The 19062-nt window shown below is 34.9% G+C and overlaps 1 protein-coding gene across 1 annotated transcript in view; it reads left to right on the top strand.

Moving 5' to 3' along the window:
- The first annotated feature begins 433 nt into the window (after positions 1 to 433).
- The window catches only part of TTN (titin), a 244075-nt gene continuing 225446 nt past the window's right edge, over positions 434 to 19062 (top strand). Inside the window, exons 1-4 of the mRNA XM_063429784.1 lie at positions 434 to 635; positions 2409 to 2512; positions 17412 to 17615; positions 17711 to 17998. Coding sequence (XP_063285854.1) covers positions 2422 to 2512; positions 17412 to 17615; positions 17711 to 17998 — 583 coding nt within the window. The 5' untranslated portion in view covers positions 434 to 635; positions 2409 to 2421. The remainder of the gene's footprint in view (positions 636 to 2408; positions 2513 to 17411; positions 17616 to 17710; positions 17999 to 19062) is intronic.

Here is a 19062-nt window from a genome sequence, read left to right as displayed (position 1 = left end):
CAGCCACATATGTTTGTTTACATAGCACTAAGCATTTTACCAAATTGTAGGAAGATATTTGGATACATCTGAATGACTTCCTGGTCAGGGGAGCACATGATACAACATTAGTTAAAATGTTCTTCCTTTTCACTGTCTTTTTTTATACACTGGTAGTTACTCTTAAGAGCTTGTGCAGCTTTGTCCCCCCTCCCCCACCCGGCAGTGCACATGTTGGGTCTCCACAGTGAAACCAGAATTAAGGATGCCAAATTTAGCACTGACAGTCATCTAGACAGGTGTGGCATAACATCAAGTTGCCACCCTTTACCATAATCCCTTGCTGCTAATGGACCAGTAGAGGCGGCCCATCAAGCTTTGAGGCTGGGCTGTCAGCAGATATGGGGTATATAAGGTAAAACCACAATGTTAGCACTTCTGAGCAGTTCGTGCATCCCCAACCTTACCTCGGGTGTAGGGATTGCTTAGAAAAACAAAACTACACAATCCAACCCCTGTGTAGTTTTGTTTTCTAAGCATAGAGGTATAACCATTTACACACTGGAATTGTCTTAACAATATTCTTTGGAATAAGGAGGTCGCTCCCAAGCTTTTGGGCTCAGTCCCAACCTTTTTAGGCACTCTGGAGATATCAGGTCAGTAGAATATAGACATTTAAAATTAAACTCCACTTTATATAATTTGTCATATTGTGGCATGCTATGTGTACATATAGTGTGTGTGTGTGTGTGTGTGTGTGTGTGTATGTATGTATGTATGTATGTGTATATATATATATATATATATATATATATATATATATATATATCATATATCCTGTGTGTATTTATTTGTATTATGTTGTATATGTCTTATAGATATTTATGGATTAACCTTTAGAACTACATCTAAAAATATACATTTTGTAAGTTGTGTATGAGTATACTAGCCCAAATGTTTAAGTATTTTTCTAAAGATAAAAATAATGGTAAATGTGTGAGCATAGTAAATAGTATATAATTTTTTAATAATGTCACTTATTGCACTGTGGGTACTTTTTAAACATTTGCCTTCTATAATGTTAAAAAAAAATCTGTTTCAATCCTATTTTTTGTGTGCAAGTGATATTGTCTTCCAAGATTGTGTTACTCACAGCCTGGTGAGAGCCAGGAATAGCACTGATAAAGTATATGGGTAGACAACTTGTCGCTGATGACTTTTTAAGGGAATCATCTGTCCCCCTATCAGTAACAGACCTACAGGGAACACTTGTCTCCTGTCAATCAAAGCTAATTTTAGCACATGCCCTTTTGTGATCATTTTCAATTATCATTATAACCAATTAACTTAATACAAGATGATGTCAACTTTAAAAAAAAATTGTTTAGTTAATTTGAAAACTTTGTAGTAGTTTAAAAAAACTTTTAATAAAATATTATGTCATGTTTACAGTATTTAATATTTGATATTTATTTTCATATAAGGGAATATTTTAAATGTTTTATTACATTTTTTTCCAAGTTATTGCAATATATATATATATATATTTAATTTATATTATAGTGTTATAATATATATTAAATGAAATATTTTATTAACATTAAAACTGCCTTTATACAAGGCTGTACAGTCATTTACTATCCATTAAATATTAACTTTCAAATTTAATTTTATTCAAAACAAAAAAAACTAAAAGAAATATTAAGGATTGTGCATTGAGTTTTATTTTTGTTTAAAGCTCTTTGGAATATGTGGACGCAATAATAAACAAAATAATAATAATTGTAATCACCATTTTTAACTTCTTAAGGCTATAAAAGAAAATTACAAATGTTTTGGGTTTCATCCGTTCATCAGTGAAAAATGAATTTAAATAGCAGGTTATAGCATGAGGCCTATATGATTTAAAATGGTCTGAAATGATTTAAACATTCAAAAAGAATCATGCAGATATACATTACTGTGATAATGCTCATTAGTTATAAAACATGCTAAATGCAGATACATACCAGATCACATTTCTCGTTAACAATTTACACAATGTGTGAAACATTGGCACATTAATTATACTTTACTTTCAATCCTTCTGCAAACTTTATTCTGTCCTAAATTTATAACCCTTTCAAAATAATTATATCTTGTTCTTTATAGGCCCAGAATATAGGACCTTCTCTGCTTATTTTCACAGTTTCTGAGTGTTCTTTTCAATACAATTTAGACAGAAAAATATGTAGTTGGGCCTTTCTTCAAATTTTATTTTCCCCATATATGATACTTGCAATACGTTTTTATCTCTCCCTCAAGACAGCATTTCAGGCAATCTGCTATAGAATTTATTATACTAAGCAGGAGAGGAAATAGAATACTGAAGAATAATATAGTATCATTTCTGTTTAATTCACTGTTATGTTTTTTTTATATTTTTCCAGAGTGCCTATAAGGATGGCAACGCAAGCACCGACGTTCATTCAGCCGGTACAAAGTGTTGTGGCACTTGAGGGTAGTGCTGCAACCTTTGAGGCTCAGATTAGTGGTAAGAAAAATATTTTTATATGTATATGTGTTTATGTTTAGAACTAAAAAGAAAATTCATTTCTGTTCAGTCTCTGTGACTTATTCATCAAAGTAAGTTTTTTTTTTTTGTTGTGTGGAAATTATATAAAAGCTCATTTTTATATCTGATCTGCCACAATAGCAAATGAGCAGAATGTATTACATTTAAATGTCCACTGAGATTCTACCAAATTTAGTCAGTTATTAAGGTATCTTAAAATACCAATCAATTGCAAATTTAATGGGGATTTATAACACTTCGATTCATTTTGGCCTTGATGTTTTCACTACAACATCATTGATTAAAAATAATTATTTTTCATGTAGCATATAATATAATATATTATTATATGGAAGTATTTTTTTTTGCAAGATATATTTTTAAAAAATAATATAAGACGTGACAAAAAAAGTGATACATAGTAATTTATTATCATTACATAATTAAAGTTGGTGGTAAATTAGAAATATGTAAATATACATTTTAAATATTTGTCATTTAATGTATGAAATAAATTATTATATGTTTTACACTTTTGAAATATGGCCAACATGCAATATATTTAGATTTATATTAATAAATATTATATATTTACATTTTTTTTTTACATGATAATCATTTTTAAAAATTGAGTATAGTTTTTTAATATCATTTCTATTTGGCATAAAACACAATTGGAATGGCTTGCACTATAGTTTTCATTGAAATATAACTCCCATCAAACTGAGTAAGCTACAGCAGGAGTTGGAGTCTTGTAACAGCTGAAGACCTCAGCTGTCTCTACATGTTATTCCTGGGTAACTTATTTTTAGACTCAGTGCATTTTGTTTGCTCAGTTGAGATCCCATATTGTCAGATTAATTCCAATGTCTGTGCTATTTTACAGTTTATTTTATTTACTTTTTCCTGTGTATAATAACTATTACATAAAACTGTATTTTTCTGAAACACAATTAGTTGTTTAAAGATGGTTAAGATTTATTATACTTAAATCATTAAATAAAGTATAAATGCATTTATATATTCTTATGCAATGTTGGGTATTTAATGTTTATTATAATTTCATTGTGGATTATTTTGCCAAGGCTGTTTATATTATGTGCAGTATAGCAATCTTTAATGTTATATATATATATTTTTTTTTTTTTTGGAGAAATAAAATATATACTATTTACAATAAATGTCCTAGATACTGTGATGACATAGGGGCAAGCTTTGTTGCCATTTTGACCAGGAATTTCAAAGTTGTCCATAGCTGTTTGAGTAGTGATCACATAAATTGTTAAGTGCATTTCTAGCATTCTGATTGGCTTAGCGAGTTTGAACATTCCACTTGGTTTCCTAATGATTTCACTACACTTAGACCATTATAGGTAAATTGATGAATAACTAAATGTATCTGTTACCGTAAAAAGGTTTTTATAAATCTAAAACATAATCTCCAGCATCTGCAGCCAGTAGGAAGAAAAATGCTGAAATTAGATATATTCAAAGTGCATTTATTAATTGAATGTTGAACTGGTCTGTCATTTGAATAGTTAATACTTGGATCTTCTACTTAACCGTTTGAGTGACCTAGAGAGGCACAACATATTTTTTCTTCCTGTACCAATATATCAGTGAAATTAAACAGCTGTGATTGAATGGAACTGCGTAATCCCTGTGATGGGCATATCACTTGTTTCAGAGAGAGATTCCGTGTTTTTTTGCACACTTGGGTTTTAACATGCAGAATATTAGGTGTCTAAATTTGGTACAGTGCTGAAATGATGACTAACTCATTTTGGTTCATAAGATCAGATGTTTTTGGAAGAGGTTCTGTGCTATTTAAGGAAAGCTAATCTCTTGTAAAGCTAGGAAGCCGGCATCTAATTCTCTATAAAAGGCTTGACGTGTAGATTCCCTGCCCACATTACCCAACTCTGTCATATCCCCAGCAACACGTCCCATCAATCAAAGCCTTCCTACTGCAGCTGTCTTTTTAAAATAGATGCTGAGCATTGCTGAAGTGTTAGATTAGATAAGAATACTGTATGTTAATGCATTATTTATTTTTAGTTTGAGCAGGTAGAAAAATGTTAAAATGTATAAACATATAAATCAGACGTGATCTCACTTTATTAATGGTTTAGTAAATGATCTATCTGTCCACCAATCTGTCCTGTCCATCCCTCTATCCAATCTATATATTCCCCCATACAAGCACAATCAACGAAGAGCTTTCCTGGAGGATAATTAAAAACGATGAATGCTAGTTTATGTTATAATCCAACACAGGAGCATAATTTCTCTGAAATTGCAGCATTTACATTAAAAAGCCTACAGGGACAGGATATAGACACCAGAACCACTACATTCAGCTGGTGTGGTTCTGGTGACTACAGTGTACTATTAAGATTGTAACAAAAGTTGATAAAAAATATATTTTCTAAGATCATTTTAGTGGTTGTGATGCAAATAGGCTGTTGCCCTCAATCTGTTTCCTACTGGTTTTGCAAAGTTCTCTAAAAGCTGGAATTCCACATAGTCTGCAGCCCACCTCTTCTGGCTAAGCAAATGCGGAAGTTGACTTCACATTGGGTCATTCATCCTTGTGGGTTGAGAGCACTGGGCTTACCTACCCTCTAGCGGGTAATTACAAGTTGGATAGCTGAAGGTGTAATAAAAATAAACTAAATTGTTTAAAAATAGCAATGATCCCAAGGTTATGATAAACTCAATAAAACAAGCTCTTCTTAATTCACCATACATAATATGAAGGGAGTGGGTAAACATTTAGGAATCACTATAAAGCAAACTAGTTTTGGCATCTGATGAATAGTTCCCCCAACTGTATACTCAATTTGTGGAGTGTGCGAGTTCATAATATTTTATTACACTCCATTTCTCACCCCATGACATTGCCATGGGGTAATCTAATATAAAAGGTAGAAAAGACACAACAGCAGTGAAAGAAAAGGACAATCCTTCACTTAAATTTGAGTTGGTTGAAGGGTATTAGGGCATAACCCAGAGTCATAATAAAGAAAGAAGAGACTGAGATGGGTTAACTAAACAGCGCTCCCAAAGTCAGTCCCTATACCCTGAATAAAGGCTGCTCCACCAGTGTAGGGCAATAAATTGCCAATTATAGAGCATAAAAAAACTGTAAAAATAATAAATCTTTATTGGTTCCTCTTAGGGAAAAATATAAACAAAATATAATGAAAAGTGTATACACAGTGATATTAATGATAAAATAGGACCATCTGCTATTCTACTAAATATGCAGCGATCACACAATCTATATTGGCCACTTAGGTGGTAATTGAAATTCTGATGAGTAGCTAATATAAACTGTTGCTAGCAGCCTATTTGCAACAGAATATCAGTAGCTGAAAATATTGTAAGGTAGAAAGTTAACAAAAGGAAGTAAAATGTAACCACTGAAAGGATGGGCTTCAAAATAACCTTTATAGCACGTTATAAGTGGAGCTATACATGTAAGTGCTGCTTGATAAGGGTATGGATGCCCCCAGAGGGTTTATCAAAATTACTTCCAAAATTGGGGGGTGGGGGAGGCGCTACAAAACCAATAATGTGCAGAGGGTATAGATTAGTATTTGGGGAGGATAAACAGCAGTGCTGCCCAAACTAATAGTATAGTCGGGATGCTAGCCAACAAAAATTCCTACATCCCCAATTGTAATACTCCATATATTCCCCAATGCTAAGAGTGAGCAAAGTAAATATGGTGAAAAAGAAGGGTAATTGATTAGTCCGGCCGGACGTAAATTGAGGTAAAAAAGAGTCCTCTATGCTAATAAAACTTAACCCATCAAATGCACCCATACTCTTAGATCAAAATTAAATCACTGGAGGTTTGTTAAAAATAAACGCTATCTAAATACAGCGTGCTAACTACGTCTAGTATGTAACTTGAGGGAAAGTGCTATAATGAATAGCCTGGTGTTCCATTAATCGATAAGGATCAATCGGTACAAATATACAAATCTCTCGAGTATCTATAGTAAGCTGGCTAAGACTCCTAAGATACAAATGAATGGCTTGCTAAAAGCTAAAATAGTAAATCCTAAATAGTATAGAGATCCCCCAACCCAATTGCATAAAGTAGAGATAGCAGTCGTCCTAAATAAAATACATAATAGTATACGTTAGGCTCAACGCGCGTTTCGGCGTCAGTATGCGCCTTTGTCAAGAGCTAACCGAAGGGGAGATTGTCGTCACTTTTTAAACCCTCTAATGCCGGCCCATCGAATCCGTGACATCATCATTATTTTCCAACGGCGTCTATTAGTGGGCGGGACTAAGGGAATGAGTGGCATTAACATGATATCGGCATGAGGAGTTAGCCGATATCATGTTAATGCCACTCATTCCCTTAGTCCCGCCCACTAATAGACGCCGTCGGAAAATAATGATGACGTCACGGATTTGATGGGCCGGCATTAGAGGGTTTAAAAAGTGACAACAATCTCCCCTTAGGTTAGCTCTTGAAAAAGGCGCATTCTGGCGCCTAAACGCGAGTTGAGCCTAACCTATACTATTATGTATTTTATTTAGGATGACTGCTATCTCTACTTTATGCAATTGGGTTGGGGGATCTCTATACTATTTAGGATTTATTATTTTAGCTTTTAGCTAGCCGTTCATTTGTATCTTAGGCGTCTTAGCCAGCTTACTATAGGTGCTCGAGAGATTTGTCTATTTGTACCGATTGATCCTTATCGATTAATGGAACACCAGGCTATTCATTATAGCACTTTCCCTCAAGTTACATACTAGACGTAGTTAGCACGTTGTATTTAGATAGCGTTTTTTTTTAACAAACCTCCAGTGATTTAATTTTGATCTAAGAGTATGGGTGCATTTGATGGGTTAAGTTTTATTAGCGTAGAGGACTCTTTTTTACCTCAATTTACGTCCGGCCGGACTAATCAATTACCCTTCTTTTTCACCATATTTACTTTGCTCACTCTTAGCATTGGGGAATATACGGAGTATTACAATTGGGGATGTAGGAATTTTTGTTGGCTAGCATCCCGACTATACTATTAGTTTGGGCAGCACTGCTGTTTATCCTCCCCAAATACTCATCTATACCCTCTGCACATTATTGGTTTTGTAGCCCTCCCCCCCCCACCCAATTTTGGAAGTAATTTTGATAAACCCTCTGGGGACATCCATACCCTTATCAAGCAGCACTTACATGTATAGCTCCACTTATAACGTGCTATAAAGGTTATTTTGAAGCCCATCCTTTCAGTGGTTACATTTTACTTCCTTTTGTTAACACTTTCTACCTTACAATATTTTCGGCTACTGATATTCTGTTGCAAATATGCTGCTAGCAACAGTTTATATTAGCTACTCATCAGAATTTCAATTACCACCTAAGTGGCCAATATAGATTGTGTGATCGCTGCATATTAAGTAGAATAGCAGATGGTCCTATTTTATCGTTAATATCACTGTATATACACTTTTCATTATATTTTGTTTATATTTTTCCCTAAGAGGAACCAATAAAGATTTATTATTTTGACAGTTTTTTTATGCTCTATAATTGGCAATTTATTGCCCTACACTGGTGGAGCAGCCTTTATTCAGGGTATAGGGACTGACTTTGGGAGCGCTGTTTAGTTAACCCATCTCAGTCGCTTCTCTCTTTAATATAAAAGGTACCTTGATGTAATTTAGGATAGATTCCCAAGTGCAATCCTATCTACTCATTTAACGACCAATAGGGTGAAAGCTCATATATTCCCCATTCTCCTGTACTATGAGACAGGGCCAATCTGTAAAGTGGGCCACAGATCCAGAATACCGTGGTCAATTAATATGTCCAACACAACCATGGTCTAATGCTCTTCTCTACAGCATATGACTCCAAGTGTGCTCAGACCCAAATTGCTCAAGTGCTGATACCTTCCACCAACATAGAGTACCGGATACCCAGTTACCCTAAAACAAAGAGACAAAATACATTGAAAAAATAAATAAAGAGAATCAAACAGGTCTGAGAATGATCACAATAATGTTATAGGGAGCAGCCATCTTGCTTTATGAGAATAACTCTTTAACCCCTTAACGCCGTTACGACGTACCATGCCGTCCCGCTTTATGTGGGCTTTAAAGCCGTTGCGGCGGCATGGTACGTCGTAACGGCTTTAAGCCCCTGGAGGAGAGGTGTACTCACCTCCACCGCGATCCTCTTCTGGGGGGCTGCCTGACAGCCCAGGCAGCCCCCCTCCGGCAAATGAGGCCCCCGGGGGCCATGTGATCGCTCTCAAAGAGCGATCACATGGCCCCCTATAGCTGGCTATGGATCTGCCAGCAGGTGGACTGTTTGAAATATCAGACAGTCCCCCTGCTGGTGGGAAAGTAAAAAAAAAAAAAAAAATAGACATGTGTAAAAATAAATTAAATATATTTATATATATATATATAATATGTATATATATTATAAATATAATATATATACATATTATATATATGTAACGTCATACAAAGTGTATTTTAATATTAATATAAGTATATATATTAATATTAAAATACACTTAGAATGACGTTACATATATATAATATATATATATTATATATATAATAGATGTACATATATATTATATATAAATACGTATAATTAAAATAATAAATAAATAAAATAATAAAATAAATAAATAAAATATTGAAACAAAATTTAATATAAATTATATATGCATATGTAATTTCATTCTAACTGTATTTTGTTATTAATATATATATATATCAGTAACAAAATACACTTAGAATGACATTCTATATATATCTATCTATATATAAAATACAAATAACCGCAAATATATATATATATATATAGATAAATACATATAATTACATAAAAGATTACATTAGTATACACGTAGAATTTAAATAACTATAAATGCATATATATTAAAATTCTACGTGTATATTTAAATAATCTTTTAACGTAATGATGTGATTTGATTAATTAAAATTTGATTGACATGCCTGACAACACAGGGAGAAAGTGCAGAGAATTTAATTCGCAAGCACTATATTTGACCCTGTAACTCTCCAAGACACCATAAAACCTGTACATAGGGGGTACTGTTTTACTCGGGAGACTTCGCTGAACTCAAATATTGGTGTTTCAAACTGGTGAATTGTATTACAACGATGATATTTGAAGTAAAAGTGACGTTTTTTGCATTTTTTACAAGCGAACTGCACTTTTATGGTCTATATTATTGTTGTAATATGTTTTACTGTTTTAAAACACTAATATTTGTGTTTAGTGAAGTCTCCCGAGAATAACAGTACCCCCCATGTACAGGTTTTATGGTGTTTTGGAAAGTTAGAGAGTCACAAATAAGGCTTGCATTTCATTTTTTTTCACATTGAAATTTGCCAGATTGGTTATGTTGCCTTTGAGAGCGTATGGTAGCCCAGGAATGATAATTACCCCCATGATGGCATACCATTTGCAAAAGTAGACAACCCGAGGTATTGCAAGTGGGGTATGTCCAGTCTTTCTTAGTAGCCACTTAGTCACAAACACTGGCCAAATATTCGTTTTTTGCTTTTTTCACACAAAAACAAATATGAACGCTAACTTTGGCCAGTGTTTGTGACTAAGTGGCTACTAAAAAAAGACTAAACATACCCCACTTTCAATACCTTTGCTTGTCTACTTTTTCAAATGCTATGCCATTATCGGGGTAATTCTCATTCCGGGCTACCTCACCGTCTCAAAGGCAACATTACTAATCTGGAAAATTTCAATTTGAAAATGGAATGTTCTATATTTGACCCTGTAACTTTCCAAAACAACATAAAACCTGTTAATGGGGGGTACTGTTGTACTCATGACACATCGCTGATTACAAATTTGTGCATTTTTTTGCAGTAAAACCTAACAGTATTATGACATTCACAGTTAAAATGTCAGACGGAAATGCAAATTTAAAAAAAAATCTTATTTTCTCACATTTTTTTTTAAATGTTATTCATAATAAATTATGTTCCATATATGAATAGTTAATGATAAATTAAAGCCCTGTTTCTCCTGAACAAAATGATATATAATAAGTGTGGGTTTATATAATATGAAAGAGGGGAACTACGGGTGAACAGACATAGAGCGCAAATTCCAGTTTTTGTTTACGTTTTGTTTTGATCAGAACGTGCACTATTGACTCCGTCCTGAAGGGGTTAAAGCAATTGCTTTTATCAGTGTTATATCTTATGACAGGATTAGGCAATCTTCGGTACTTCAGATGTTGTTGACTACATCTCCCCTGATGCTTTGCCAGCATTATGGCTGTAAGAACATTATTGTTTATGTAGTACGCCCCATGTGGAGTATTGAAAGATTCCTTCTGCTCCTTTATGCTATCATTTATTGGTTCTTACATTAGTAGTGTTTCCAAAAATGAAATTATATCAAAATCTAAAACCCCTAGACTGGAAGTGTTGAGAAAGAACATTTTATTATTTTTCTTTTTTGTTATTTAAAAGGGACTTGTTCTTCCTAAACACTTCCGGGCGGGAGGTTTTAGAGTCTGATATAATTCCACATGTATTCTGGGTAAAGCCTATTGTATTAGTCCTTTGAACATGACTCTGGGGCCCCCTAGTGGAGACTGATAATATATCACATTTTACAAAAATTAGTCTAATTTGTGACCAACTTTCATAGCTTCCATGCAATCTTCCATTGCTATTTTTCTTGTGTAAAGGTCTGGTGCAAGGATATACATCTAAAATGTTTTTTTTTCACATTCATCAAATTGTTAAATTTTATAAATCACATTAGTGTCGTGTAACAATCCAGTAGAACTAATTCTGTTTATATGGAATGATGCAGCTTCCTTATCAGCTCTCATTTACCCTACAGATTTTTATTATAGTGTCCTAGGTTTTTCAGGACCCCAATTAAAATAGAAAATGTGAAATATAGTTCTTACTGTTGAAACTGGCAGAATCCATTCAATTGGAAATGGTCATATGTACACATATAAAATGTTATTTCACAGACAGGGCCAGATTTACATGTCAGGCGCCTGTAGGCACAAAACTCTAAGATGCTGTCTGCTCCTCAACCCTCATATTAGACAGATAGTGTAAATATAATAAACTTATTAACTGAACATTGCAGGCTTTAAAACAGGCAAAAAACATAATCACTTTTGACAACTGAATATGTATAAACGTATGTATGAACATATTTCTGTGAGTACAGTAATTGCAGCTGTGTAAATGCACGCAGGGTTAAAAATAATTTTAGAAGTGGTTATGGTGAAAGGGAGGTTAACGTTAGACTTGGGTTAATGTCAGAGTTAGGGTGTACACTGTGTTCAGTGTTAAGATGAATAAAGCTTGAGAGGTGTTAAAGTGGTAGAATAAAGGCTGTTTAGGGATAGACTTGAATTACATTTATTATTGGGGTACAAGGGGTGTTTAAGAGGAGGTAAACATAGGATTAAGGTTAAGGGCTTATTTCAGGTTTATGCTTTGAGTGCTGTTGTTTGAATGGCTGTTTACAAAGTAGTCACCCTCCTATGCCTTCTGCAGACCACTCAGTCTCCTAAGATTGATTTTAGAGCTGCAGTAACTGTTACACAGTGTGCATCTCTGAAAGCCTCCCCTGCTCTCCCTGCATTTCCTGTGTGAGAGGTTATTAGTGGGCCACTTCCTGTCCAGCCTCACACACAGACACTGGAGGAGCTGGGACAGCTTTTTACACCCTCTATAACTGTTCCTGTAGCTCTGCTATTAAGGCTGACTGGACCCCAAAGGTCACTGGCCAAGGCTCCTGATACTTATCTCCCCTAACCAGCCTATTTAAGCTCAGAGAAGCACATTATAAATTCTAGGAACCCCCTAGTGGTTAGGCATCTGTAATGGGAAATCTGGCCCTGTTCACAGGTTCACCTCAGCAATTTATATGTAAGATTTTCTATGTCGTAGAAGTAGTGTTGTGTGCGCGTTAATATTCTTTCTCTTACTGCATTGCTTTCCAGTTGCTATATAAACCTTTACATAGTTAAATATTTTAGTTTTGTTTGGAACATTTCCTAGTCTAAAATAGTTGAAATATTTAAAAAGTTTATGCTGTAAATTGTCAAATACTAACATATTAAAGGAGCACTATAGGGTCAGGAACACAAACATGTATTCCTAACCCTATAGTGTTAAAACCACTATCTAGCCCCCTTAGCCCCTCTTTGCCTTCCTAAAGAGAGTAAAATATTATGTGTATTCAAGTCTGAAGCTGCTGCCTCTGCCTGTGAACTTCCTCTGACCTCTGACATCATCAAAAGTGGTGGCCTGATCCTATCAGAATGCTTCCCCATAGGATTGGCTGAGACTGACAAGGAGGCAGATCAGGGGCAGAGCCAGCATGATTCAAACACAGCCCTGGGCAATCAGCATCTCCTCATAGAGATGCATTGAATCAATGCATCTCTATGAGGAAAGTTCAGTGTCTGCATGCAGAGGGATGAGATACTGAATGTTTGGATGCATTTAACAGCCATCTGAGGAGTGGCCAGTGTAGTTATCACTAGGCTGTAATGTAAACATTGCATTTTCTCTGAAAAGACAGTGTTCACAGCAAAAAGCCTGAAGGTAATGATTCTACTCACCAGAACAAATCCAATAAACTGTAGTTGTTCTGGTGACTATAGTGTCCTTTTAAAAGGACACTCCAGACACCAGAACAACTTCATCTAAATTAAATTGTGGTGGAGGCCCCTAGAAGCACTCTTACCTCAAGAGATTAAACCATTCTCGAACAGTTTAACCCCTAAGTTGCCTCTATCGGCAATGTCCACTCCCTGGCAACATCTGACTTATGAATTTTCTGAATCAGGAAGTGCAGAATGCTGCCCTGCAGGGGTAGCCACTGATTGGCTGAGATAAGTCAGCTGATGCTCTCAGCCAGTGAGTGACTTTGAGAGGTAGGTTTCTTTCCAAGCCAGTTTAGTGAATGGGGAGTTCCTGATTGGCTGAGAGCATCAGCTGACTGTTCTAAGCCAATCAGTGGCACCCCTGCCCAGTGGTCATCTGCACTCCCTGATTCTGAAAATTCTGACGCAGGATGCCACCTGGGGGGAGTGGATATTGCTGCTGGAGGCAGCTTAGGGGTTAAACCATCAAGAATGGTTTAGCTGAATTTAGATTAAGTTGTTTTGTTGTCTGGAGTGTCCCTTTAATGAGAAAGTTCAAGGACATTTTAAAACATATGTTTGAATACCTTGACACAGCTCTTTGTTTGTAGTGCCCCCCTCCCCTCCACACACACACACACACACACACACACACACACTCTCAGCTTATCAGAGGCATTTAAGGTTTGCTGGGTAAAGAAATGTATTCACTTCCGCATTAACCGGCTAGTTTTCACATACCAGAAGAGACACATTTTTTTTCAAAACCATTGAAAATGGAGAAAAACACACAAGATTCTGAATTAAAACCACTACATTTAACGAAACTTGCACATCTTATTTTAATTCAGCTTATTAAATCAGCCATATTACCAAAGTTATCCAGTTATTTAAAAGAATATTCTATATACAATAACCACTACATGGACTACATTTAGGTTACTGCGCCATCCTCGGGTTCTTAGCAAAACCATTTTTAAGCAATTTGACTAAAACAAGGCATCCCAGGGGCAAACTCAGCCCATGCCTCCTGGTTGGCTATTGGTGATGTGTTAGTTCCAATATCATTTTTTTTTTTCAAAATGCTTGAATGCAGTTGAATGCAAGTTGGCTTCTGCAGCCTAATGCAACCAAAAGCACTCCACATAATGCTTATGGTGTCTAGAATACCTCTTTTAATGTATTGTTCCTGTTTCAAAACATTTAAACTTAATACAATTAGATTATGGGATCACAGATGTCTACTGGAAGAAGACACAAAAAATTTGCATTAATTTTATATGATTTTTTTTACATAACACAGACAATACATAAATAAATCAGAGCAGGAGAGATTATTCCTAATTTTATATCCTGATAATAGTAACCATTATTATTAAACAATGTTTCCAAGCCTTATTATTTATCCAACCACGTTTCATAGATATTTATTTTTCTAAGAGCATATATATGATAGTTTGAAAGATCTTTTTCCATACGTAATTAATATTTAACTTGATTAATAAGGGGATTTTTTTTTAAATAGTGAGGAAGATCTCCAATTCTTACCAATTATAAACTTAGTAGCTATAAGGCAATGAATAGCTAAACATATATGGTTATAGGTTTTTAAATTACATTTTATATGAAGGAGAGCTGGTTCAGGGCACCATTTTAACTTACTTCCCGTTAACACTCGGAAAATATTATATGCTCAACTCCACATAGATTTAACCATCGGGCATGTCCACCATATATGGATAAAATATCCTGCATAATTACCACATCTCCAACAATTTGAATTGTAGTCCTGATACATCTTTGATATCCTCATTGGGGTAAATACCATTTGTACATGATCTTGAATTGACACTCAATTAAATGTAAACAGTGTATATTCTGATATAATTGTATTAGAGAGGTACACCATTCTATATATGATATATCAAGTTCTAGATCTTTTTCCCAAGACTTTATTATTTTTATTGGTTTATGGTTTAATATATCTATTAGTTGATTAGCTTTAGAAGTTACTTTACCAATTGTCTTGTACACGAAAATCATTTCCATATGTTCCATAATTGGTGAAGAGGTTTTAATTACATTTAAATCTACAAAAAAAAATATTCTTAAATATGTAAAAATGTCTTTGTTGTTGGACTTGGAAATTTTCTATTATTGTTTGGAATGATATTAATCTATCTTCTAGCATAATCTCTGCTAAGCGAATTTCATTTTTATTTGGCCAGTTTCTTAAGGATAGATCTTCTATATTATGTTCCAATGCACTTATTCTACTTGTTTTTGTAATACATTGTCTTAGACACTTGCAAAATCTGGGATAAAATTAAAGATTTTTTTAGAGATTAAATCTGTAAAAAAAAAAAAAAAAAAATATAAATATATATATATATATATATATATATATATATATATATATAAATATATATATATTTGTCTAATTTTGAATGAGTTCCTAAAAATTACTTCATAATAAGCTAATCCACCTGAATTGATGTGACTTTAAGTGACAGGAGTTACAACAGATGCATCATGGGAAAAATATACTGATTTGCATAAAGGGAAGGGAAATATAAACATGAATCTTTCAAAGGTTAGCTGTCATTGCCTTGTTGAGTGACTCAGGCAAGTTGAGTTTATTTAAACTTTCCCCATGCTTTTCCACATATTTCTTTTACATCAATAATATTTAGTGGGATAAATAACCATAAAAATGTGTCAGTTCCTCTGATGTATTAGTAACGCTTGTTATAGATCACTGGTATATATTTCTTATTGTACAAACATTTAACTGCATATAACAGTTAGTACATATAAATTCTACAGCAAATTACATTTAAACATTGCAAATTCAATTTCAAACTCTTATGATTCCCCTTGACATCTGAGCGTAGTTAAATATCTGGTGTAATTTAATTCTACATAGAAAAAGCTCAGTCCTCTGACTGTCTGTTCTTAGCCTAGTATTTATTTTTTTTAATATAAAGGTATTTTATACTTTCTATACATAATGTTTATTGTTAGATACTGACTTACACCTTGAAGTCAATTTCATTTCTTAGTAGTTTAGATGAAAATCTGTTTATTAAAAGTTTTTAATAGGTATGGGTAGGGGATACCATTAGGGACTTGCAGGTCCCAACATTTCGTATGAATCGAGATACACAGGTCCCTCAAAATTAGCTAGATATCGGTAGTTACATTTCAATGCTAGTTCAATGGTATATAGAAGACTGATAATATACAGTTGTGCACCACACAAAGTAGACGTAAATAACATAGCTGAAATCAGGTAGGGCAAATTCATTGGATAAGATGGATAAGATGATGCTACTAGTGTTCTTAGTATTTTACATTTCTACCTTGTGAGTAATTGTACCTTTATCCCTAATTCCTTTAGATCATACTCTTACATAGACACTCCAGGCACCAAAACAACTTAATCTACAGTTGTTATGATGCCAGGGGGCCCCTGGAGGCACTCTAACTGTTTTCAAAGGTTTAACCCCAAAGTTGCCTCCAGTGGCGATGTCCAAACCCCCACCCACCTCCCGGCAGCATCCGGCTTCTGAGTGCTGCTGGGTAAGGGCGTCGCTGATTGACTGAGAGCGATCAACTGGCACACTCATCCAATCAGTGACTCCCTGTTCACTAAATAAGCTTGGAAAAGGTACGTTTCTTTCCAAGCCAGTTTAGTGAATGGAGAGTTACTGATTGGCTGAGAGTGTCAGCTGATCGTCTCAGCCAATCAGTGGCGACCTTGCCCAGCGGAACTCTGTGCTTCCTGAATCTGAAAATTCAGAAGCCAGATGCCTTCTGGGAAGGAGAGGACATCGCTGCTGGAGGCAACCTTGAGGTTAAACCAGGGACCATGTGGCCCCATAACAACTTCACTTAGATGAAGTTATTTTGGTGCATGGATTGTCCCTTTAATGAGCAGAACATTTACCACCCCATAGACATCTATGCTTGTCTTTTTTTTTGTCATAGATTACTTATTTTTTTTGTTTATGCATTATACAATGTTATAAAATATGTTGGTGCTTTCAAGTATGTGATCAAGTTGATCATAGCGCATTGTGGCATTTTTGATTATAAGAAAAGGGATACCATCATCTAGAGCAGTGAAGATCTGTTGCTATTCATTTGATGAATGATTATTGAATGCTGACAATCTTCATTCCTTATCTAAATGTGTTTTCCAGGTTTTCCAGTTCCTGAGGTGAGCTGGTTCAGAGATGGCCAGGTAATTTCCACTGCAACACTGCCCGGTGTGCAGATCACGTTTAGCGATGGCCGCGCTAGACTTGTGATCCCTGCCGCCACAGCAGCACACAGTGGAAGATACATACTACGAGCCGCCAATGGAGCAGGACAAGCTACTAGCACCGCTGAGCTTCTCGTTACAGGTAGGTTAGATAAATGAAGATGGAATGTTATGGTAAAGTAACATTTGTGCCAGTGACATTTTAAATAATTTGGTTGTGTGCTTGTACTTGTTTAGCTGAAGCCGCACCCCCTAACTTTACACAACGACTACAAACTACGACAGTAAGACAAGGCAGTCAAGTTCGACTTGACGTTCGAGTGAGTGGAATCCCTACACCTGTGGTGAAGTTCTACAGGGAGGGAGCTGAAATTCACAGTTCCCCAGATTTTCAAATTCTTCAAGATGGAGACCTCTACAGTTTAATAATTGCAGAAGCTTACCCAGAAGATTCTGGAACATATTCTGTAAATGCAACTAATAATGTCGGACGTGCCACTTCAACAGCTGAACTGATTGTTCAAGGTATGCTTTTTTGTCCTTGCTTTCTTATGGCGTTTACTTTGTCTTAAGTTGTGAGTTTTTAAAATGACATATATTTATTAAATTATATAGTCATGGTATCTAGGGAATTGTATATTTTCCAACTATTTGCAATTCTTGCCAATTTCTGGTTGAAAGGAAATTACCAAGCACCATAACCACTACAGTGGTCAAAGTAAGTAGTTAAACTGTTTTAGAATGGCTTGACTTCTTACCTAGGGTACCTGCCTTCTCTACCTGAAAACTCTCTGTCTAAGCCATCTTTCTCAGCCAATCAGCGAGCCTGCACTACAGGGCTTAGATGAGCAGAACTACCTTCACTTTCTTCATAGAGAGGATGCAGAGACCCAAACTAAGTAGCCAAATAGTAAAATTGTTTGACTACTTAAAATGGGGAGGGGGGACTCCTGGCATAACTATTACTGTGACTATGATGTTTGGAGTGTGCTTTTAACCAATAGCCCTGTCAGTTTTATTTATGAGTTACAATGTTATATGTTTAAATATGTTTCCTCCAAAAATAAATAAGCTTTTATATATAAGTTCCTTGCAGATGAGGTATTAACATTTTGAAAATTCACATCTGGTTATTTCCAAACATTATGTGTAACAATGTATGGGGTCCTGCTGGGTTTAAAATTATGTGAAATGCTAAAATTTGTATGTTATCTAATAGTAAATTAGGACCAAGTCTAGGCAACTTTTAAGGCTATTCACTGAAGTGAGAATTGAATGCGAATTCAAAATGAATAAAAATTTCAGGCCAGACTACAAGAACTGACAGCATAGCTAACTTCGAGAATTTTTCAAGTTTGTCTATTTTGACCTTAAATTTGAAATTAATTTTGAAACGCTGCAAATTTAGAAATATTCCCTTTTAGTGTTCTTGAATGTAAAAGAGGAGATAGGTAATTATTTGTAGAATTGTAAATGATTTCTATCAAGTACTTGAAGAACCGATATACTCCCCCACATCACTGCATCTCAATGAAGTAATCTTAGTGCTGGAGCCCTGCTGGTTTTCTCCCGCAATGTAAAACGTCTCT

The sequence above is a fragment of the Pelobates fuscus genome, chromosome 8 (genome assembly GCF_036172605.1).
Source record: "Pelobates fuscus isolate aPelFus1 chromosome 8, aPelFus1.pri, whole genome shotgun sequence".
In the NCBI taxonomy this organism is placed as follows: domain Eukaryota; kingdom Metazoa; phylum Chordata; class Amphibia; order Anura; family Pelobatidae; genus Pelobates; species Pelobates fuscus.
The sequence above is the reverse complement of the archived record's forward strand: the minus strand, read 5'-3'. Positions and strand labels throughout refer to the sequence as shown.